Source organism: Podarcis filfolensis (genome assembly GCF_964270895.1).
Source record: "Podarcis filfolensis genome assembly, chromosome: 14".
In the NCBI taxonomy this organism is placed as follows: Eukaryota; Metazoa; Chordata; class Lepidosauria; order Squamata; family Lacertidae; genus Podarcis; species Podarcis filfolensis.
The window spans coordinates 9,738,151-9,762,256 of record NC_139616.1 but is presented as its reverse complement, the minus strand read 5'-3'; the positions used below and the strand labels follow the sequence as shown (position 1 = coordinate 9,762,256).

Below are 24,106 nucleotides of genomic sequence, written 5' to 3'. Positions count from 1 at the left end.
TCTAGCCTTTGTCCGGTCTTCCAATAGGAACCTGACATAGTGAGCCTCTGATTTTCCCAGGAAAGGTACCGGCAAGGGTAATATCAGTTCAGCCCTGGCTTGCTTATATTTTGCACAGTGCAACAAAATATGTTTTATGAAATCGATGTCTTGAGCACACGAGCAAAGTCTGCCCTGGTAGGGAGCTCCTCTCAACCTGCCATCCAACACTGCAGAAGGAAAGACATTTAGTCTGGCTTTGTTGAAAAGCCTTCGATAATTTGGTACTGTCAGGTTTTTAATGTAAGATGTTAACTTGGACTTCCGGAGGCGGCGCGACCGGTAATGGCTGCCTTCTCCGAGTAAGGAGAAGGGAGCTCCGCTGTAAACGGGTCGTCCGCTACGGCGAAGCGGAGACCCATCCAGGAAAACCACAGGTGGCAGAAGCCTGTGGTCTCGGGACCCGGCGGGCGCCAGAAGCAGCCCCCAAAACGTTGAAGGGACCCCGTAAGGGGATCCGGATCGCGGAGGGGGTAGCGGCGCTGTGGGTCGTTGCGCAAACAGCGAAGTGAAGCCGCATTGCTGTTGCCGGTCAGCGCTGTCCTTTCTTCCTGCAACTTTTCTGAACTTTGGAAACTACAACCCGTGAGTAAATTTGGACATTGAAAACTTTTTGAAACTTTCGTCAACTTTCTGAAACTTTTTGAGAACTTTATGGAACTTTTAAAACTTTTTAAAAAAAAAGTTGAAATTTGGCTGAAAACGGAGTGAGAATAAGCAGGAAGCCCATCTCCCGCGATACTGAACTTTAAGCAAAGAGCAGGAGGAGTGGAGACAAAAAGTTATGCTTTAACTAAATGCTGGCACCCTGTTAAAGCAGTTTTCTGAGTGAAAGACTTTGAGCTATTGACTTTTGCTGGTTATATGTGGGATGCACTGATATTCTTCTTCTGTGGTACCAGTGGATCATAAAATAAATAAGAATCTCTGGTGCTGGAGCTGCCTGAATGAGCACCAGTTTGCAACTTTGGATATATTGAATTCAGGTTTTGAAACATTCTGAGCTGGAACTGGATACTTTGAAACTGTTGCAGTCAAGGCACTGTAAGAAACACTGTTTTGCTTTAAGTTTTACTCTGCTAAAAATAACACACTGTGGAGGCGATAGACATGGATTTAAATTTATAAGTTTAACTTGGATTTGATCTTTTCCCTGAAGACGTATTAAGCTCCCTCTAGAGGATTTTGGGCTTACAGCAGTGACTTTGTTTTACTTTCCCTTTCCCGGCCTCTGTTTGACTATTGCATCTGGGACTCTGCTTTCTCATGGGAACAACTTGGATTGACCTTGGATTACAGATAACTTTGGAATGAGTGGCGTAAGGAGAAGAGGAAGGACTAAACAAACAACTTTAACTTTATCTGCAGCCTCACAGCGTAGATCTTCTGTGCCGGCCTTGCCTTCCACTTTGCCTCCAGACATAGAGGCGGCCTCCCTAATACAGGCAGGGGAGGGTGAGACAGAGGAGCTGCACCTGGGAGATATGGCTTCAGGGACAAGTAGCTCTGTCTTGGAGAAAATTTTGGAGAAACTGGAGGCTCTGGACAAGAAGGCTGATTTGCATACAGCTAAAATTGAACAGAACACAGAAAGTTTGAATAAGCTGACTGGACAAGTTGCACAGAATGCCCAATCCATTGGAGAATTAAAGGAGGCTGTAGGTGAAAATCGTAAACTGGCTGAAGATACTAGTCAAAGATTGGAAGAACTTGAGAAAGAAGTAAGACCACTCAGCAAACAAGTTGGAGAACATCAGATTTACTTTTTGATGACAGAACTGCGAAACAGGGAGACCAACTTGAGGATACGGTCAATACCAGAGGTGGAAGAAGATAATCTTATTGAATTTCTAACTAAGGAATTTGCCAAGTTTTGGGAGTTAGAGGAAAAAGACTTTAAAATTGCATCTGCTTTCAGGCTTGGCAGAGTCAGAAGGACAGAGAAGCCCAGAGATTGTTTGATAACATTGAGATCAAAGGAGGAAAGGGACAAGATTTTGGGCCTGCACTACGAAAAGTCACTAGACATCTTGGGCAAGAGAATTGAAATCTACAAGGACATTCCTAAGCAGTTGCTGGACCTTAGATCTAATTACACGGAATTGGCAAGACTGTTGAGAAGCAACGCAATTATCTTCAGGTGGGAGTTTCCACAAGGATTATCCTTTACCTACAGAGGGAGAAAGATCAAAATCAAAACAGTGGAAGATAAAGACAAGTTTTTGGGAGCACACGGAGAAGACCTCCACAAAGGACTTGGATTGCCAGCGCCAGAACCTCCAGGGGAGCCCGCCCCCTCGGATCCTCAAGGACCGGAGAACAAGGTACCACCCCAGAAAGAATAACCAGATCTATCCAGGATGTCTCTGCAGCTTTTGAGTTGGAACATAAATGGCTGTAACAGTCCCGAAAAAAGGTCTAAAATTTTTCATATTTTAAAAAAGGAACAATTGGACATTATATGCTTACAAGAAACGCATGTGATTAGGCTCCATAGAAAGGTGTTAATAAATAAAAGGCTTGGTCAAGAATTTATATCATCGGATACAGTTAAAAAGAGAGGTGTAGTGATCTATGCAAAAGAGAGCCTTTCACCAAAATTTCTCTTTAAAGACGAAAGTGGAAGAATCCTTGCAATAGAAATACAGTATCAAGGAGAAAAAATTTTGATATTAGGAATTTATGCTCCAAATGAAGGAAAATCGGATTTTTATAAGAAGTTGCACGAGATCATGCTGGACTATCTGGATTACAACAACGTCATCATGATGGGGGACATGAATGGGGTCGTATCAACAAATATGGATAAGTCACAGAACCAGAACATTACTAAAGAGGGAAGACTACCTAAGACCTTTTTTGAAATGACTGACAATATGGACTGGGTTGACATCTGGAGAGTTAGAAACCCCTTGGGAAGAGAAGGAACATTCTTTTCTGAAGCTCAACTGACTTGGACACGAATCGACCAAATATGGATAACTAGAAGTCTGGCACCTAAGGTGAGGAAGGTGGAAATCTGCCCCAAAACATGCTCCGACCATAACGCCTTGAGAATGGATATGACATTGATCCCAATCGGCTCCTTTAGATGGAAGATGAATGATGGCCTGTTTAGAGATCAAAGAATTGTAAAGAAGGCCCAAAAAACCTTAAAGGACTATTTTGAGATTAATTTGAACACTACGGTGGAAAAAAGAACTATCTGGGATGCAAGTAAAGCTGTGATGAGAGGGTTCTTGATCCAACAGAATTCCTTAAAGAAAAGACTGCAAAATGAAAAGAAAGATAAAATTCTGGAAAGTATCAAAGAGTTGGAGAAGAAGTTAAGATCTAACCCGAAGTCCCAACCGATTCTGAGAGAAATTAAACTTTATCAGGCGCAATATTCCAAGCTGATAAATCAGGAAATAGAATGGAAGATTAAAACAATGAAACAAAAAACTTTTGAATCGGCAAATAAATGTGGGAAACTGCTAGCTTGGCAGTTGAAAAGGAGACAAAGATTAAATACAGTAACAAACTTAGAGGTTGAAGGAAGGAACATTCAGAACCCGGGAGAGATTAGAAAGTGCTTCCAGAGGTATTTTAAAAAGTTATATACTCAAGGGCCACAAGATGAAATAGAGATTACACAATTTTTGGAGAGAAATGGATTAGCAAAGCTGTCAGAAGAAAACAGAACAATTTTAAATGGCAAAATAACACAACAAGAGATTGAACAGGCCATCCTGAGTCTGAAACAGGGCAAATCACCAGGGCCAGATGGACTGACCTCTAACTACTATAAGACATTGAAGGATTATTTGATACAACCTTTGTTGGAGGTCAGTAATGAAATAATGGAGGGGAAGAAGGCGCCTGAATCGTGGAAAGAAGCATTTATCACATTGATTCCAAAGTCAGAAACTGAAAAGACACAACTTAAGAATTACCGTCCCATCTCCCTTTTAAATGTGGATTACAAAATATTTGCAGATGTTTTGGCACGAAGATTTAAGAAAGTTTTAAGTGAGATAATCCATAAAGACCAGGCAGGCTTTCTCCCGGGCAGACACATGTTTACTAACACAAGGAACATTATAGACATATTGGAACTTTTACAAACAAACATAAACACCAAAGCAGCTTTAATTTTTATAGACGCGGAGAAAGCCTTTGACAACATTTCTTGGAAATTTATGAAGGGGAACTTAAAAGAAATGGGAGTGGGACGGGGGTTTGAGAACGGGATTGAGGCAATATATTCAGAACAAAAGGCTAAACTGATAGTTAACAATGTGGTTACAGAAGAGTTTAAAATTGAAAAAGGTACACGACAAGGCTGCCCGATTTCCCCATTACTGTTTATTTCGGTTCTGGAAGTGCTCCTGAATATGATTAGGGGGGACCGGTTGGTGGAAGGGATTCAGGTCGGAGCGAAACAATATAAACTTAAAGCTTTTGCAGATGACCTAGTTCTGACATTACAGGAGCCGGAGTCTAGTTTGAAAAGAGTACTACAACTGATTCAAAACTTTGGTCGAGTGGCAGGATTTAAGTTAAATAAGCAAAAAACTAAAGTTCTGGGGAAAAACATGACAGATATTGAGTTGGAACAGCTTCAGAAAGAGACAGAACTAAATGTGGTTAAAAAAGTTAAATACCTAGGGGTAAACATAACAGCAAAAAATCTGAGTTTATTTAAAGATAATTATGAAAAATGTTGGTCAGAGATTAAGAGAGACTTGGATAGTTGGTCAAGATTAAAACTTTCATTGCTAGGCCGAATAGCTGCCATCAAGATGAATGTATTGCCAAAAATGTTATTTTTGTTTCAGACACTGCAGATTGTAGACAAGACAGAGTGCTTCCGGAAGTGGCAGAAAGATATCTCTAAATTTGTCTGGCAGGGCAAAAAGCCCAGAATCAAATTTAAAATATTAACAGATGCGAAAGAAAGAGGGGGCTTTGCCCTGCCAGACTTAAAGTTGTATTATGAAGCTGCAGCTTTCTGCTGGTTAAAAGATTGGTTACTTCTTGAAGATACGGATGTCTTGGATTTGGAAGGTTTTAATAATGCGTTTGGATGGCATGCATATTTATGGTATGATAAAGCTAAGATAAATAAGGCCTTCAAGAACCATATTGTCAGAAAATCAGTTTTTAATGTCTGGACAAAATATAAAGACTTACTGGAGAATAAAACTCCGAGGTGGCTGTCACCCCTGGAGGCTAAGGCTCGGAAAAGAGCCAATATGGAGGCCAATTGGCCAAAATATTGGGAGATAATAGAAAAGGATGGTGACAACTGGAAATTGCAGAGTTTAGAAAAGATGAGAGACAAAGTGCGAGACTGGTTACACTATGCTCAGATTAAAGAAGTGTTTAAAAACGACAAAAAGTTAGGATTCCAAGTGGAAAAGTCAAAGTTAGAAACTGAACTGTTAGAACCTAAGACTAAGGTACTTTCAAGAATGTATAACTTGCTGCTGAAATGGAACACACATGACGAAATGGTAAAATCAACAATGATAAAATGGGCGCAGGATATTGGGTATAATATTATGTTTGAAGATTGGGAAAGGTTGTGGACCTCTGGGCTGAACTTCACTGCATGTAATGCGTTGAAGGAAAATGTGATGAAAATGATGTATAGATGGTACATGACCCCTGTCAAACTGGCTAAAATATACCATTCGTCTGATAGCAAATGTTGGAAGTGTAAGGAAAATGAAGGAACATTTTTTCACCTCTGGTGGACCTGCCCTAGAGTGAAGGCCTTTTGGGAGAAAATATATAATGAATTAAAAAAGGTGTTTAAATACACCTTTACTAAGAAAGCAGAGGCCTTTCTCCTGGGTATTGTCGGCCAGAGTGTGTTAAAAGAGGACAGAACATTCTTTTTGTACGCAACAACAGCAGCAAGAATATTAATTGCCAAGAATTGGAAAACTCAGGAGCTACCCACTGTGGAAGAATGGCAGATGCAACTGATGGACTATATGCAACTAGCCGAGATGACCGGCAGAATTCGAGACCAGGGAGAAGAAAGGATGGAAGAAGACTGGAGGAAATTTAAGACTTATTTACAAAAATATTGTAATCTGGCTGAGTGCTGAATAGGATGCCAGTGCAGACAATTGTCTACCATTAAAATAGATTTAAAGTCGAATTATATGCCAAACCAAATTAAGATTATTAATTAAGATGAGTTAAATGATAATTTGCTTGAAAATAATTTAATAATGATGTAAGTGTATGCGGGAGGTGTGGGGGAGTCCCATGTAACAATTGAAAGATGTTAAATGGACAACGATAAGTGCTTATTGGATATATGTTTTATTTGAAAACTTTAATAAATATATTATAAAAAAAAAAAAAAATAATGTAAGATGTTAACTTAGACATGCCCATATTGTACTCCTACTGCCAGCGGACTACAGACTACGTGTGATCGAGATCACAAGTCACTGTGTGCATTGTCCCATAATCTTTGCTTTAATGTCTTTAGGGCGCCTTCATAACCCAGGTAATACAGTTGGGTGACAGACCAATAGAGGTGGCTTTTTTAGCCATGGTTTTCTGCCATTTGCTGGCAAATTCCTCATTGGTCAGGTGTTGGTACAAACCCTTCCCTAGAGCAAACACTGATAAACCGAGTGACTGCTATATCAGGCCAGTGACCCGTCTTGTCCAGCATCTTGTTCTCACAGTGGCCAACCAGATGGCAAGCAGTGTTTGAGCACCCCTAAAGTGCCTTGCTGCATCCTCCTCACTGGAAATACACTACTTGGGATGTGTCTCATTTCATCATAACCTCCCAGCTGGACCCTACAGTAGTTGGAGTAATCACACCAGGTTGTTTGGGAGACCTTTAGCACTGTAATGTGTAATGAGCTGGACTTTCTCCACTGCACCTTAATATGATGCACTTCACCATGGCAAAGATCCTTTCTGATGCTTATGAGCAATCAAGTCCCATTCAGCAAAAGGGCCTCTCCAATGTTAATTGAATGCTTCCTGTTGCTCAGTACTGCTTATTTTATTGCTTCCTGTTGCACGTCATGGTGGGATTCCTGATGCAAAATATTGTAATTCGAATGGTCCCTTGAATACCCTTTCATTACACTTGCAGTTTATATAGGATTATTTTTTAAAAAAATACATCTCCCCCCACACCTTTGTAGGAAAATAGCATTCTCGTCTTTCATTTCATTTGAATGGCTTCCCCCCCCTCCCCTTGCCACAGAAACTATCCTACTGTAAATTAAAGGAAAGTGTTAAGAGAGCCATTCAGAAGCACTACTGCAGTAATCCCACTACCATACTCGGCAAGAAGCAATGCGTTGTACAAACCATGCCAACAGGAAATCTAAAACGCACAAGAGCTGCCATGCCTCTGTGGTGCTTTACCCCCAAACGATTTGGCAACAGCATCATCCGAGTTCTCAAATGGAAACTTGAAAGTGAACAAAAGCTGGCAATTCTAGAGGAAAGGGCTAGTACAAAAGCAACCAGAATCTATTTACACGCGGGTGGGTGCACTGAAGCAGCCTCTGCCTTTTCTGGCCTACGGTCCCTTTCAAAGGCTTGCATTGTTCCCTGTGGATTATTAGACCAGCAAAGGCATCAAGTTTCCACCCGAGTTGCATGTGAATAATGGATGAAGCCCAGGAACGCTCCATGGTGATGACACCTGGCTTTGCAGCATCACCGTGGGGGAGGCTGCCGGCGGACCCTGCAGAGGAAGCCAGCTGTCACGTCCCCTGTGTCGGAAGCCTGCTCTGTGTGGTGGTGACTGACCATTGGCTACTTCCCTGGCATCCTTGCTCTTGTGAAAGCAGACCTTCATTCTGTAAAACCATTCTCTCTAAAGCAGCATTGAACCACTTTAAACAGGCATGGCTTCCTGCAAAGGATCCTGGGAACTGTGGTTGAACTGAGCATTGTTAGGAGACCCCATTTCTCTCCGGAAGCTACAGTTCCCAGAATTCCCTGGGCAGAGGGTTTGATTGTTAAACCAGTCTGGGAGTTGTATGTCTGTGAGGAGAACAGGGCAGCATTTACTCTCTTAGTACTGTTAAACTACAGTTCTCAGGATTCTTTGGGTGAAGCCATGACTGTTTAATGCTTCAAAATTATAGTACAGGTGGAACTTTCATTGGAGTGTTGCCATTACAGAATACAATAGGGAGCAAGAAGGTTGGGGCAAAAAGTGGAATTGGTTGAAAGGGTCTATCGGTCAGGTGGACAAGGCAATATAATTTCCATAGCAGCAAAGCCTCAAATTATGTATTGGCTCAAATCCTAGTTTCATATATAGCTCTTGTCTCTCAGCACATCAAAGAAACGGATGAGACGTTAAGATAAGTGAAGAGAGTGATTGTCTGCCATTTACATTTGGCAAATAAACAACTCATCCCAGACAAAAGTTAAGTTTAATCCGTGTACTCTGGGGCCAGGCATACATAAAAAGAGCATTTAAAAAGAGTGGCTTTGGTCAGAACAAGGTGGACAATTTTTAATTTATACAGTTTTAGTAGGGTTTTGTAATATAAAGAAAACAAAGCCATCATCCTAATGCTACTGTTTCATGACATCCTAATTGCTGGCTGCCATGTCAGGATGTGATGGAAGTGTGATCCCATTTCTGCTTCTGGAGACTACTTAAGAACAGAAGCTGTTTTTCAGGTGACTATAGTGCTTCAAAAGCTGTCAGCAATCTACAAACTGAAGCATATCCAGCTGGCATTCAGCACGGTCCCAGTGTGCCGCAGCTGTGAAAACGGTGAATTCCATGCTGGGAATCGTTAGGGGGGGGATTGAAAATAAAACTCTCATAATGTTGCTGTGCAAATCTGGTGTTGACCCCATTTTGAATACTGTGTACAATCCTACCCACCTCACTTCAAAAAATATTGTAGAGTTGGGAGTATGTTCTGTTAAGGAAAATTCTGTAATTTCCGTAACAGTTCAGAAAGGGGTAGCCAAAATAAGAGTGGAGTAACCCCCCTATGAAGAAAGGTGGTAGCACTTGGGGCCTATTATTGTTATTAACTACTACTATGACTATTATTTATTAAATTTGTATACTGCCCTTCCTCCATAGATGTCAGGGCAGTTCACAGCATAAAAATGCAATATAGAAATGCAATATACATAATTTAAAAAACCAAAACAATTTCCTCCTCTCCCAACCCCATCCCACAAACACATTTAAAAGGATATATGATGTTAGCCAAAAGCCTGGTTGAAGAGGAATGTTTTTGCCTGGCACTTAAAGGTCTATAATGAAGGCACCAGAGGAACCTACTTGGGGAGAGAGCATTCCACAAACAGGGAGCCACTGCAGAGAAGGCCGGTTCTCATGTTGCCACCGTCCAGACCTCATGGAGGAGGCACACAAAGAAGGGCCTCGCATGGTGATTGGGGGTCTGGGTCAGTTTATATCTGGAGGGGCAGTCCTTGAAGTATTGCAGGCAGTCCTGAGCCATTTAAGGCTTGTAAGATGTTAAAACCACCACATGTAACTGGGCCCGGAAGCAAATTGGCAGTCAGGCCAGGATCAATGTAATATGCTCAACATCTTGCCCTGGTGAGCAGCCTGGCTGCCGAATTCTGCACCAGCTGAAGTTTCCAAACCATCTTCAGATGCAGCCCCACGTATAACATTTTGAGAAAAAGCAAGTAAGAGTTGGCATGATGGAAGTTCATAAATTCTGCATAGCATAGGGAAAGTGGATAGAGAAAAGTTTTTGTCTCAAAACACTGGTACCTGTGGACAGCAAATGCACCTGAACGTTGGAAGTTAAACTATGGAAGTCACTCCCACAGAAATCAGTGATGAACACCAACTTGGACGGCCTTTAAATAGGATTAGACAAATTCCTGTAGCATAAGGCTAGCTATGAAGACTGTTGGGCCTACATGGTTGGGGGCAGTAATGCTTCTCCGTACAAGTTGATGGAAACCCCAGGAGGAGAGACAGCTCCTGTCCTCCGGTTCTGCTTGTGGGTTGCCAACAGGCATCTAGCTGGCCAAACCTCTGTGCACTTTAGAACCAGATAGCTTCATTCAAGGAATTCAAATGCTAAGGCAATGAAACACAGTATAAGAAAGAATTTAAAATCAACGTTTTTGTTTAAAGGGGACATGCCCCGGACCACCTGAACAAAGCTTGTGGACCAAGCCACCAGCTTGACTTGTCATAAGGCCTATGAAAAGGAAGGCATGCTCTGTTTTCAGCTGAGGGTTTGTTATGTACTGAGTTGAATAGGATCCAAACTGCAGCAGTCTGATTGGTCCTAGAACAATAGGATTCAGAATGCAGCAGTCTGATTGGTCCTAGAACAATGCAGCAGTATGATTGGTTGGCAGGAACCACCCAATCATGCTCCAGATAGAAGTGAATCCACAACCTGATTGGCTTACAGTAGAATTCTGAAATTAGCCAATCATGTGCAGCCCATTGTGTAAATAATGTATATAAAGCAGATACCTTGAGGGGACTTTCATTCATTCCTCCTCACCACTATGAGCTGAATAAAGAGCATGAAATCACTTTGCGACTCTGAGTATATTTCAGGGTTGTGCAGGTGCCATTTGAAGCATCAACTATCCCAGAAAAGAGGTGGAGGTTAGGACCCAGTGGAGCTGCCTGCCTCTTTCCCAGCTGGGTCACTCCAGCCATTTGTCTTCAGTGCTGTCTTCAGTGCTGTCAGCAAGTTATACAGGGCTTTGTGTGAGGCATGTACCGAGCCTACCAGCCTCTCCTACCAGCAACCAACAGGTACCTGCAGGAGAAATGGGACAAAGCCAGTTATCAGGAGCACTGCAGGAAGGTACACTATAGACTACAAAAGGGATGTTGTTGGGGTGTCTTATTACAGCTGGCATATTCCTCACTTGTACCCCCAAAGCAAACTGTAGGGAGTGGGGTGGGGTGGTGGGCAGGTGCACAGGTAAAGACTTTTAAGGAAGAGAACCTGTGGGCACTTGAGGTGCTGTTAAGACTACAGCTCCCATCATCCCTGAACATTGGCCATACTCACTGGGGGGTTGATGGGAGGTGGTGTCCAACAACATATGGAGAGCCATCTGTTTTAGAGGATACTTTACAGCAGGTGTAAATGTAGAAGAGACATCTCTCTCCTCCCCTTGCAGGAAGGGATGCCTCTTGGAAGACAGAGCTCTCCATCAGCAGTATTTACAATAACTTCATTAAAAAAATAAAGTGGTTGAAATCTGCTGCTCAGTTAATTGGGGACATGTTTTACTTGATAATGAAGTTATTAAATGTTGCAGCCTTATCATTATGCTTTCTTCTGTTCCACTTCCTCCTTTAGAAAGGTCAGTGTGGCTTAAATCACCAGACTCTCACTCTGGGTCTCAGGAAGCTGGACTTGGATGAAAACAATTTCAAATGCCTAAAAAACCTCTTCCAAGATGAGCTTTCCAAACTCCTGCAGCTCTCCCAAGGAATGACTCAAAGGGTGACCTAGTCCCCATGGCAGGGTGCAATTTAATAGCCCCAGGATTCATGGGTTTTGTTGCTGTTTGTACCTAAATGCTGCAGGAGAATCCCCAGCAGATCCAAACAGGTCTGGGAGAAGATTCCTGTTTGAAACCATTCCTTGACAGTTTGGGTAATACCAATGTTCTAGTTACTTGGCATAGCACAGCTTCCTGTCATCCTATCTTTGAGCCTGATTTGCTGACATTATAGATCTGGGTGTCTTGTTAAAATATTTAATTGTAGCCATGTCTAGCTCTTGTGAGCTGTAACAATGCTGTCATCATATCTAAACTGACCGGTCAAAGAAATACAAGAAACAGTGTGAATCCAGATCATTAGCTTCAGATATTCCTGACACTCTCTCAACCTTGCAGGTGGAACTAGCAGTTCCTGTGATCAACACAAAAGCCCCACCTACACCTTTGCATCTCCAGGTGAATTTGAAGAAACTCCAGGTATTGTGGAATGGACTGAACTGGATGCTCAGTGTGGGCTTGTTTATGCAGTCACAATTCAGAAGTTTATATCCAAGAGGGTTGGGGATATCCTGGGATAACTGCCCCTTGCATATGCAAACAAATAATTTCAAGATCTACCAGACATATACCCTTGATGGGGCAATTACAAATCATGGTATTAGTCTAATGAATGAAAGGTGGTCTTCTGCACTCCAGAACTGAATGCAATTGTTGGGCTCACATATTTTTGGCTCAGCCAAACAAATCTCCAGATGGAAAATTAAATTGTCATCAGCCTCTCATGTTGTGTGTTTTCAGCTGGAAAGAGAACGCCAAGCTGTTCAGGACCAGGAAAACCACTCACATTCTGCCAGACTTTGGCGCATCAAGCAGTCACCGGGACGGGTGGACAACTGGAACTTCTATTGCATTCACAGGTCTGTAAGCAGTGGGTTTAAATTAGACATGGGCAACTAGTGGCCCTCAGACAAGTATTGTGGGTGGGGGGGGGGACAAGGAAGAGGGAATGGGGTGGGAGAGAGGAGGACGAGGATGAGGACAAGTCTTGCACACCTATAGCCCTGTCTCTGCCCACTATCAGCATGTCGTTCTCGGCAGGTCACCCAAGAGAAAATGGAGTCCTTGACAAAAGAAAAAGTTTCCTGAACCCTGGTTTAAACAGTGACTAGGGCAGGTTCAGCAGAGAGGGACCCAAGTTCTAGTCTGATAGTGGTAGGGAAAATACAGTGGTACCTCGGGTTAAGAACTTAATTCGTTCTGGAGGTCCATTCTTAACCTGAAACTGTTCTTAACCTGAGGTACTATTTCTGGGTTAGCGGAGTCTGTAACTTGAAGTGTCGGTAACTTGAAGTGTCTGTAACTTGAAGCGTCTTTAACCCGAGGTACCACTGTAATGCCAAAGGCATGGGTAGGCAAGCTAAGGCCCAGAGGCCAGATACGGCCCAATTGCCTTCTCAATCCGGCCCACGGACGGTCCAGGAATCAGCGTGTTTTTACATGAGTAGAATGTGTCCTTTTATTTAAGATGCATCTCTGGGTTATTTGTGGGGCATAGGAATTCGCTCATATATTTTTCCCCCCCAAAATATAGTCCAACCCCCACACAAGGTCTGAGGGACAGTGGACCGGCCCCCTGCTGAAAAAGTTTGCTGACCCCTGGCCAAAGGGCACCTCCTGACATCAGTAAGCTATTTCCAGCAAGGTGGTGGAGGCAAATGCCATCTGAATTCAGATGCTGTGGCTCAAAGGGGGCCAGGACGCAATGCAAGAAACCTAGATCTAGAATAAAGGGTTTCAAGATGGAATGAGGAAGCTGTAGATCTCTGTACGCTTTGGACTCCAACTCCCATCATCGCTGGCCATTGGCTATGTTGGCAGGGGCTGATGAGAGTTGAGTCCTACAAGCTCTGGAGGTCCACAGCTCCTCCTTTCCTTCTTTAAAAGAGACCACCCCCTCCCCTGTGATCTGCTCTTCCCCGTACAGCTTGAATTGGGGGAAGCGGCAGCGCGATCTTGCACGCATCTACTGGGAGAACCAAGAGCTGGCGAAGCGTCTGGAAGGAAGGAGGTCAGAACTTGCTCAGGAACACTGGCAGCAAGACTGGCACAAGGAGCAGCTTATCCGTAGCAGCATTGCCCGCTACCCCCGTGAGACAGTGAGCTGCCAGGTAATAAGGGTTGGATTTGCACAAGTCGTGGAAAGTGGAAGGAGGAAAATTAATAGACACTAGCCTAGGGGCTGCCAACACCCCCCCATGCCCACCAATACTTGTTTATTTATTTCTATTTATTTTAAGAGTTCTAACCCGCACTTTCATAAAATATATCAAGGTGGTTTACAACATAAAATCCAGGAAGATCAATCAATAAATATCTGTAAAACACAATTGAAACAGCAATGAAACAACAATAGATTATAAAGAAAAAATACGTATTGTGAAGGCCTGCCTAAAACAATTCAGCTTTAAAATAAGGCAGGGGCATTTCCTGCCTAACCTCTACAGGTAGCGAGTTTCACAGGGCAGAGGCTGCCATGCTAAAGGCGTGGTACCTAGTGAAGGCCAACCGAAACTCAGGGTTGCGGGGAATCACCTGAATTGCCCCATCAGAGGATCCCAGTGATCAAGGTCGTATATTAGCGATGTAGATCTTGGATTTTCTCCCCCAACTCTTATGGCCAGCATGCTTTTTATTACTATAAATAACACATATCAGATTGAAATGGTTGCCCCACACCAGAATGTAAGATTAGAAGAAGGCCAATCTATTGTTTCAATTTCATTTTTAGTTCTATTTATGCTGGTCTGCGGCCATCTTAAAATTTTCCTTGATTTGGTTTCTGCACCCCTGCATTAAAGGTAAAGGTAAAGGTACCCCTGCCCGTACGGGCCAGTCTTGACAGACTCTAGGGTTGTGCGCTCATCTTACTCTAGAGGCCGGGAGCCGGCGCCGTCCGCAGACACTTCCGGGTCACATGGCCAGTGTGACATCGCTGCTCTGGCGAGCCTGCACCAGCGCAGTACAAGGAACGCCGTTTACCTTCCCGCTATAAAGCGGTACCTATTTATCTACTTGCACTTTTTTAAGGGTGCTTTCGAACTGCTAGGTGGGCAGGAGCTGGGACCGAAAGACGGGAGCTCACCCCGCCGCAGGGATTCAAACCGCCGACCATACGATCGGCAAGTCCTAGGCACTGTGGTTTTACCCACAGCGCCACCCGCGTCCACCCCTGCATTACTCCACTACAAACTAGGAGTTCACCATCGCAGAGACATGAATTTATGGTAAAATAAATAAATAAATGAAATAATTGTCCAGTAGCACCTTAGAGGACAATTATTTCATTCATTCATTCATTCATTCATTCATTCATTTATAAAACTAGCCCACTGTGTTTCTGTCTCATCTGCACACCTAAGAAGTGCCTAACCATCAGCATTGTGTTTCCCAGGCAAGGAATGGGAGAAGGAGGCAGGTATGCCAGAACCACCATATTCCCCTTTCAGCCTCTGGCAGGAGAAACCCCAGCATAAACCCCAGCAGGACCCGTGAACCTTTCAACAGCAAGAATCACAGCAGAATGGGCAAGAGCTTTTGGGGAAGTGGGAGTGAGTCCACCCAAGAAGAGGAGATAACAACCGCCACATGCTCACCATCCTCTTTGGGAAAAAGAGATGTGGCCGGGCAGCTCAGCAAAGAGACTTCTCTGCTGGCCAAGATTGCATCTGGAGGCTTCTGCCCCAGGCATGCTGATGGTTCCTTGGTCAGGACGGATTTGGCAGGGGGAGGTTCTCTTGAAAAGCCCAGAGGTGAAGCAGTGATGATCAGCAGCAAACCTCGCACCTCTGTATGCTTAAGGGGGAACCTCGGACCTTTGGAGACCAGCCTGATGGCTGCTTCAGGGAACATGGAGAAGGAGGCAGCATTTTCATCCACTAAAAACATTTAACCTTGCTGCAGAAGGACTGGGAGGGCTCCCTCCTTTGAAGGGAAAGCCATCTTCTGGGTGTCAGTGCCTGTCGAGTGTCTATAAGCCACCACTTGGGAAATATCCTGAGTGGTGTTGCCGTACATCAGGTGAAGCACTGAGCAGATTCTCCATCTCCTCTGCAAAGCTTTGGCGAAATTCTTTGGCCAAGGTGCATGAAAGCAGCTCTGGCCTGTTGCTCAGTGACAGCTTTGCATCCAGAAGTTTCCCAGTTAAGTCCATTATATCTTCCATTGAAAGGTGATGGAAAAACCCCTTCTCTTACGATGACCCTGGAAAGCCTCTACAGGTCAGACTAAACAATACTTCACTAGATCAGAAAGTAGTGTGGCCAAGTTCCATGTGCCTTTCATGGCCTCCAGATATCAAATACAGCTGGACATATGAATGTACCCAGCTCCTAATATCCACTTCAGAGGCTCTTCTGTCTGTCAGCAATATAAATTAGGTTGGCTGATAGCAGGTCAGGGCCTTCTGGGTGGTGGCACCTCCAGAGTTGTGTGGCATCCTTCCCAAGGAATTCAGTCAAGTCAACCTCTCTTGTAGTCTTTAGATGTGGAGTAAATACTTTATTTCTCATCTTACATTGACTGTGTTTTACATTTTAATCATGCATGTTTGTGGTGAGTTTGTTTTTTTCGTTTTGTTTTTTGGTGACTTTATTGTTATTGTGAGCCACCTTGGAAGAATTTTATTCTTAAAGATGGAATGGTTGATTGAATAAATAAAAAGTCTTATGGTTTAACATCGTTGCTACAGCCTATGGCTAAAAGAATCAAGTGGGGGAAAATAATTTACAAAAAATGTTTTGGACATCCACTGCCCAGCAGTAGGGTTAGAAGAACAACGGAACTCCTTTTGCCCTGAAAAAAGAAGCCTTTCTTTATTTTGTTTTAAATAAAATTTTATTTATTATTTCTTTGCTCCACAGAGCTCAAGGTTCTCCCTCCTCCAGACCCTCTTTCCCAGGTAGGTCCCTGATTTAGAGAAGCTGTCCCGGGTTATGATTTGATCCTGGAATGCCCCACTTTTCTTCAGAATGCCCGTATTTTCATTGGAGAAATGTTGGAGGGTATGCTCCTCATTTTATCTAGGTAGGCTAGGTAGTGACTGGCTGAAGATCATCCAGTGAGCTTTCTCTGTGAATGGGGATTTTAACCCTTTCCTTCCAGGTGCTAATCAAACACCCTAACCCCTATACCACACTAATATGTTTTAGTGGTGCTTTATAGAATTATTCATATATATATATATATATAAAGATTTTGTGAATCTAAGTTTGACCTCATTGAGGGGCACTATTTCAAAATGAGTAGAAAAAAAGCACTGTGTATTTGTGTGTGCACGCACACACACACTGGTTTGAAATTGTTTTTAAAATATATTTATGTACTGCCCAGAGAACAAGAGTAACTGGGCTGATACTGATAAACCGAGTGACTAATTAACTGAATGAACTAATTGTCTTGTCAAGACTGTAAAGGGCCGCAGATTTTAGATTTTATTGCAAGGCTTTGAAATAACCCTGTACTCCTAAAACTGAAATTATGTTAGATGGGGATGATTTGCCACTCCCTCTCCCGCCCCGATTGGGCTCCTGTTCATTGAAATGTCTCCTGACAACCAAATTGTCAGGACGTGGAGATTCATTCGGCAGTAAATCTATTAAGCGGCAGTTAAAACAGCACGGGGAGACGTGCAGCTCAAGACTGCAACTCCCACCAGCCCTAACAATTGACTGTGCTTGCTGGGCCTGATGGGAGTTGTAGTTCATCTGCAGTCTGAGCCGACCCATCCATGAGGCAAGGCGAGGTAACTGCCTCAGGTGGCAGGATCCAGAGGGGCAGCATGATCCCGATGTGTATCTTTATCCCCCCCTTGCTCCTGATGTAGATCTTCAAGCACCCCTTCTTCCCTGGCAGCTGAGGGGAGCTATTTTAGGGTTCGCTTGAGGTGCCCAAATGCCTTGGGCGGGCTCTGCCTCGAGTAAACTCATCCATTTGCCAGTGCCCACAGTGGTACAGTGTGTCCAGTTGGTGGTTCGAGCCCACCCAGGGACGGCTGTGGGCAGAATTCCTGCACTGCAGGAGGGTTGGACTAGATGACCCCGGGGTGTCCCATGATTCGATGATTAAGCGAGAAACGGACCTTTCTGGAGGGAATGCCAGCGCGGGAGAAAGGCGGGTTATAAATATCTTAAGTAATAAATGAAATCAGACAACAGCCAGCAATTTCAAGTACCGCAACGCAAAGCGGGAATTTAATCTGAATGGATTCCTAGGACTTCAGTCACCTTCGTCCAACATGAGCCGGAAGTGAAGGTTTGCTGCAAAACGCCCCGAGCCTCTCTCCCTCTATATCACGCCGGCTTGTAAAAAGCTCCCTCCGTGCCGCTAGGCGGCGCTGAGGAGACGCGCGGCGTCGTTTTCCTTGGCTGGTCCTTCTAGCCCCCAGCGCTTTATAGCTCTCTTCCCGGCATGCTTTGCCCTCTTTTCGACCGGCCGCCGTCGACATGGTGAGCAGGAGGGCGGCGGAATCCGAAGCCATCCGCCGCCGGGGGGCCATTGGGAAGGGAATGCGGGGTGGAACTAGCACCGGCGGAGGGGGCTGCAGGTCGCCCGGTCGGTAGTCCAGAGGCTAAGCCCCCACTTCTTGTCCCTGCGGGCTGAACCCGACTTAGGGGGGTGGGGGTGCCCTGTTTCTTCCGGTATAGAGATGGCTGCATTCCTTGAGTGAGGCTCCAAGGCCGTAGTTAGGCCCGCCAGGCCTTGCATGCATTTGGGGGGGGGCTGCGGGGCGGCGGCTGGGAGATCCAGTGGGAGATCGGGTTCTGTCATGGCGGCGGAGGCCTTCTGTGCAACCTTTTCGTAGGCCTCTGTTCACTCGCGATGGGAGAGGAATGGAAAGGAAGGGTTGGGAAGGAGCCGAGTATAGGGCGGCCGCCTTCTCTTTCTGGACCTTGGGGCGCCCTGATCCCCGAGTACCTGTCAGACGGTGAGAAATCCGGCAGAATCAAGTTTCCCTTTGGCGTGTTGGGGCAGCATGTGTATATATGTGTGCAGCAATGCATCTGCGTACCAGAGAAAGGTTCCAGAGGATTTTAGGCTTACGATTCAGGTATAGGAGAAAAGGTGTCTGGAGTGTGTCTCTTAAATATGATATTCTCACCTCAAGGCTTCCTCGACCTTAGCTGCCCGACCATTAAAAATGCTGTTGAAAAGTAGCTCACTCCGACTCTTGCCCTCCCCTTGCCAAAGTGCCTAAGGTTCGTTCACCCTTTCATTTGGATGTGACCCACCTGGATTTGTGGACAATTTAAGGCTGGGCAGGGACTTTCCTGCAGCAAGCTTGGAACCTTTTCCCTTCTGTGCCTGGGGGTAGTGTAGCTTTTTTATGTTTTCTGGCCATGCATGGGTAGTGTTGACCCTTTGCCATATGAGTTACTGAAGCTGCTCCCCAAGTTTAGAGGCTTCTGTCTCATCTTTGCCAAACCATGGCCTAAGCAGTGACACAAGGCATAATATGTAGCACAGTGCAACGTATGCCAGGTAAAGAAGCTTCCCTTCTATTTAATAGAATTCTATTAAATGCAGTTGCATGAACTCCTGACAGAAGTTGTGTTTAAGCATCAGTCAAAAAGCTGTGAATGTGAAGCCTTAGCATGTTCTTATTAAGTCCCATCCTCTCCAGGTGTTTTGGATTGCAACTCCCATGATCTCTGGTGTTTGGCCATGCTGACTGGAGCTGATGGATGTTGTAGCCAAAAACATCCGAGAGTTCCAGTTTGGGAAAGACTGCCTCAAAGGGACTGTTTCTACCAATGTCACCTTTTCTGAACCCTTTTGAGATAAGGCTGCACACATCTGCCACCTTGCCCCTGCTCCATATTTGTTTCCAGTGCACCATGTTCTGGACCTGAGTGTGTCGATAGTAGGGCCATTGAGAGGGAAGCTGCCTGGGGATTCTTCCACTCTTTGCAGCGGTTCTCAACCTGTGGGTCCCCAGATGTTGTTGGACTGCAACTCCCATCATCCCTGAGCTCTGGCCTTGCTAGCTAGGGGTGATGGGAGTTGTAGTTCAACAACATCTGGGGACCCACAGGTTGAGAAAGGCTGCTACAGAAAAGGCTAGGCTGAAGATTTTAAGCCCCTTGCAAAATTTATTGTGTAGTCATTCTGTTGCATCTTGCTGATTTTGCTTTCTCTCCCCCCCCCCTTTGACTCTCCCAGGGACGAGTGCGCACAAAGACGGTGAAAAAGGCCGCCCGGGTCATAATTGAAAAATACTATACCCGTCTTGGGAATGACTTCCACACAAACAAGCGAGTATGTGAGGAGATCGCCATCATCCCTAGCAAAAAGCTGCGCAATAAAGTTGCTGGGTAGGTTGTTTGGTTCTGATCTGTTAGCACATGCTAGGAGACACGATGGAAATATTACAGCCAACTGCTCTGGGGAGGTTCCAGTGAGCTAGACACCTTTCTTGACAACCTGCATCGAAAGTGACTTTGGTCTTGTTTGTGGCCTGGTCATTGATAGTGCAGGAAGAGAATTCTTGATAGCATTTCCCGTGTTTGGAGGGTTAATTCTCATCCCTATCAAACCCTGAGCTTCTCAGACACTCCTGTGGGCTTCTCCTTAATTAGCCAGAAGGTTAGAATGGGTGGAAGATTATTTCTTTCTTGTGTGTGTCTTCAGTTTTTCCTTAATGGGACTTGAGAGAATCACAGTCAAACTTAATCAGACACCCCTCTCTTTGCAGGTATGTTACCCATTTGATGAAACGCATTCAAAGAGGACCAGTTAGGGGCATCTCCATCAAACTGCAGGAAGAGGAAAGAGAAAGAAGAGACAACTATGTCCCTGAGGTAGGTTTTGAAAGCTCAGATGAGTTACTTGTGGTGCATAGATTCTCAACTCTCTTCAGATAGCAAGGAATCTATTGCCTCTCCTTTTTTTTTTGCATGCTTTGAGAAGTTGCATGTATTCTTTTGACATTCTTGGTCCAGCACACTTGGCGTACTGTACGTGTTTGCTAAGAAATGCAGCATTCACCTGGGTGGCCTTACTGCTGATTCAACTTCTATCTCCCAGTGATGTAACAATGAACAAACCAGGTCACAGGTGACGTTGTTAGACATATATTACACTGCAACTTTGAAACAGACATGAATATAATGCTAAAAGCCAGTTAGGAATGCCTCAGAAGGGTGAGGGACACTAGGATGGCATACTTGGATCTGAAACTAGCATTGCATATTGTTGTTGAGTTGGTCCTTGAGAACTGGACAGATTTAGGTAAGAGTATAGAACCTAGTCTAATAAAGGCTGTCTGTAATCTTATGTAACACTTACAAAATTCCTACCATTTTCTAAGTGCTGTACTTACATTATTAGCTGAGACAATCCCTGTCCACAGGCCCATAGTTAATAGAAATGTTACATAAGGAACGGAGAGGGAAGAGGAAAGCAAGCCTCAGAACAGTTGCTTCTTCACTGGCAAATGGATGGGAGTAGGTTGATCTCCCCTTGCTATGATCTTTCTGGAAGGCAAGGGGTGCAGCCGTCTAGTTGGCCCTAGATCACCTGGCTACTGGCAGAGGCTAGAATGTGCTTCTCCAGCTCTGTAGCCTCAGGTAACTAGCAGGTGGAATATCATGGAAGCTTGAGCTATGGCACTCAGCAGCTTGTGTCCAGTAGCTAGGATATGCTGTGCTTGTTCACTGACATGGAGAAGGACTGACAAACCTGCATCGAAAGTGATTGTGGCCTGTTGCTTGTGGCCTGATCATTGATACTGCAGGCAGAGAATTCCTGAAAGCATTTCCCGTGTTTGGGGGGCTTCTTTCCATCCCTTCCAAACCCTGAGCTTTTCAGACAATTTTTGTGTGTGCTTAATGCAGTAGTGTGGTGTTCACTGCTTGAGACTTCTCAAATGCTGTGTGTTTTTTTGTATTATTTTTTTAATGCCTCTTAGTAATAAGGGGCAGTTTTGCTGGACTCTATCTACCTGTGTCATGACAAGAACTTTACTCCTGATTTTCAAAACTAGTGGCTGGTAATCTCTTTGCAGAGAAGCATCAGAGCAAAACAGCTTATGTACACAACCTCTCAGTAAAACACTCCATTTCTTTTTGAATAACTTTCAATGTCAGTGTCTTTTCTGACTGCTTGTAGCCAAATTCTAGGCCAGAACCCTAGTTGGCTAGGACTGAATACAGGCTTCCATTTCACTTTTGTTTAGGCACTACCCATCTGATTGATGTGGATTTTCACTTAAGCTGCATAGGAGGAATGGGCTAGTTTCTCCCTTGCTCTGCATTGGCATTGGCTGAATTTCTTATGAGTGTTTGTAGGAACAAGACCAAGGGCTTTTGTTCATTCACAACTTGCCTTTTCACAGTTTAAAGCAGCGTATTTATTGATCCTATTGAGAGTAGCCAATACAAGCAATACAATACAAGCCTTGTTAAAAATGTAGCATGAAGAAGTATTATGAAATGTTTACCATTGTTCTGGCTAAAAAAGCAAGATCCAAGAAGCCTGTAATCGACAGACCTTGGGTACTTTTGGAATGAATCAAGACTGGGGTCACTTCCTGGGGACTTGGTGTTGTTTCTGATGGATTATCCACCTAGTTAGGATACCACTGGTATGACTTCTAGGATGCAGTTGGGAAGTTGAAATGTGAGGAGTGTCTGGTGCATATTTCCTGCCCAGTAATTTGCTTCCATGTACTGAAGATTGCTGTTCTCACACTGGCTCCTCTGTTTATGTAAAATCACGTTTCAAATGTGTCATTGCCTGATGTTTCTAATTAGTATTTTGGTAAATATAAGCCTAGATTATTAAACCTTGAGCAGTTGTCATGGGTAATCCTTGTGTATGCTTGGTAGACCAAGAATCTGGGTATTTAATGGAGCAATAGAAATACGGTAGTCCTTCTGGTTACTTGGATGAACTATGAAATACTTTCCCAGTCGCCATACTCTGGGGTGTGTTTGTGTGTGTTGGCCAAGTGCTGTCTCCTGTCACTTCCCTTTCCTGATCTATTCTTAGAGCTCTGTAGCTGCTGGTGATAGGCTTTTGTCAAGAAGATTCTCCTCCTTTTAGGCATTTGCATTTTCTTCTGAAAGTTGCAGAAGATAGTGCAAGGCAGCCCAAACCTTGAAGTTTTTGACTGTAGCTCCATCTAATTTGGTACTACTGGCATGTTACGCATGAATTTGTCTGCTTACAACCTTTGTTGGTGTCACAGTGTACTTAATGGTAACTGTACATAGGTGGAGGGAAATTGTCATATATATGTTACAATCCTAAAATGTGTTCCCTTAGTTAAGGGATTAGTGTGACTGATGGCCACAGAATGAAAACTTTTGCCTGTAAAGTTGGGAGATGATTGTACAGAGCCCATTCCCATACCAGAGAAATCCACTCCAGTGTCATAATATTCGTGGACTGGTGTATATTTTGATATTGCTATTGGCACACTGTTTTGGGGTGCTCCTCCTCCATTTTTTCTTTTAAGCCAGTCATCAGTAGTGGCCTCAAGCAGACTACAGAACCATTGTCTGGTATAATGTTTGTATCACATACATGGGCTGTGTTGTCCTGGTGTTAATTGTGTTTATAATCTGTTGACTGCTATTTAAACCAAATCTAACCTCTACCTCTTTCCCCATCAGGTCTCTGCCCTGGATCAGGAGATCATTGAAGTGGACCCTGATACCAAGGAGATGTTGAAGCTCCTGGTGAGTGGGGCAAGGGGATTGGCACAGCTCCCAATAGGAACTGCTCTTCTAACGGTCAGCTAGCTACTTCTTGAGAATCACTGTCAATGCAATGTTCTCTGTGCATGTTTTTTTTTTTTTAGTACCAAGAGTCACACTGCCAGGCAGCAGTATTCAGAGTATTCTTGGGGGTATTTTTCTTGAATGCTGCAGTGTTAAATGGTCATTGGATCTTGTTGGCTAAACCAGACTGCTTGGGGGGATAAATATTGTGTTCTCCACAAATACAAAGTGCTGTCGTTTATTGTGTCAGTTTTGTGCACCTTTTAAGTTAGTCTCATAAGCTAAATGACATTATTCCTGCAGCTAGTCAGGATAAAGGAATGCCCTCTTCATTTATCAACACTGAAATCTGCTTGGTGTGTCTTTGTTAAGTGTTCCCTGTTCTGTGTTTCTTCCAGGACTTCGGCAGCCTATCCAACCTGCAGGTCACACAGCCTACTGTAGGGATGAACTTCAAAACCCCAAGAGGCGCCATTTGAATCCATTGCCGAATTTTCACTTTTAAAATAAATATATAGAAACAAAGCTGTGACTTGTGTTCTTGTGCGTCACATTTGCATCACCTAAGTTTGATACAATACTGTGCGGAGTGGCTCTGCTGTGGACATTCTTAATCCAGGCCAAGATCTGGCTTACGGGGGCCCATGGGAAGAGGGGTTTTCATGCACAAACTAAGCACACTGCTGGATTAACTATGAGGGGCATTTAGGAAGGTGAATGTGCAATGTCACTTGAAAAACGCTTCCCCCTTAAATTAGTGGAGGATCAGATCAGAGATTATTACATACCCAGAACAGTGGTATGTGGTGTGT

General features: G+C 44.1%; 2 protein-coding genes across 3 annotated transcripts; both read left to right on the top strand.

Annotated features, from left to right (window-relative positions):
• Positions 1 to 8,386: 8,386 nt before the first annotated feature.
• LOC310749654 (uncharacterized protein) lies at positions 8,387 to 16,229 on the top strand. 2 transcript variants are annotated; one of them, XM_083586975.1, is made up of 6 exons: positions 10,246 to 10,281; positions 10,617 to 10,862; positions 11,911 to 11,991; positions 12,313 to 12,431; positions 13,499 to 13,682; positions 14,966 to 16,229. In XM_083586975.1, exons 2-6 carry the CDS (start codon positions 10,770 to 10,772, stop codon positions 15,461 to 15,463), a joined length of 975 nt encoding a protein of 324 aa, XP_083443101.1. In that variant the 5' UTR covers positions 10,246 to 10,281; positions 10,617 to 10,769; the 3' UTR covers positions 15,464 to 16,229. The 2 variants fall into 2 exon arrangements, 1 of the variants encoding a protein (XP_083443101.1); XR_014541694.1 differs by lacking the exons at positions 10,246 to 10,281; positions 10,617 to 10,862 and adding an exon at positions 8,387 to 8,712.
• A 1,648-nt stretch (positions 16,230 to 17,877) lies between these two features.
• Positions 17,878 to 23,819, top strand: RPS17 (ribosomal protein S17). Its single transcript, XM_083587113.1, has 5 exons — positions 17,878 to 18,017; positions 19,732 to 19,883; positions 20,264 to 20,369; positions 23,187 to 23,252; positions 23,693 to 23,819. The coding sequence occupies exons 1-5, from the start codon at positions 18,015 to 18,017 to the stop codon at positions 23,771 to 23,773; spliced, it is 408 nt and encodes a 135-aa protein (XP_083443239.1). The 5' UTR covers positions 17,878 to 18,014; the 3' UTR covers positions 23,774 to 23,819.
• Positions 23,820 to 24,106: the final 287 nt, after the last annotated feature.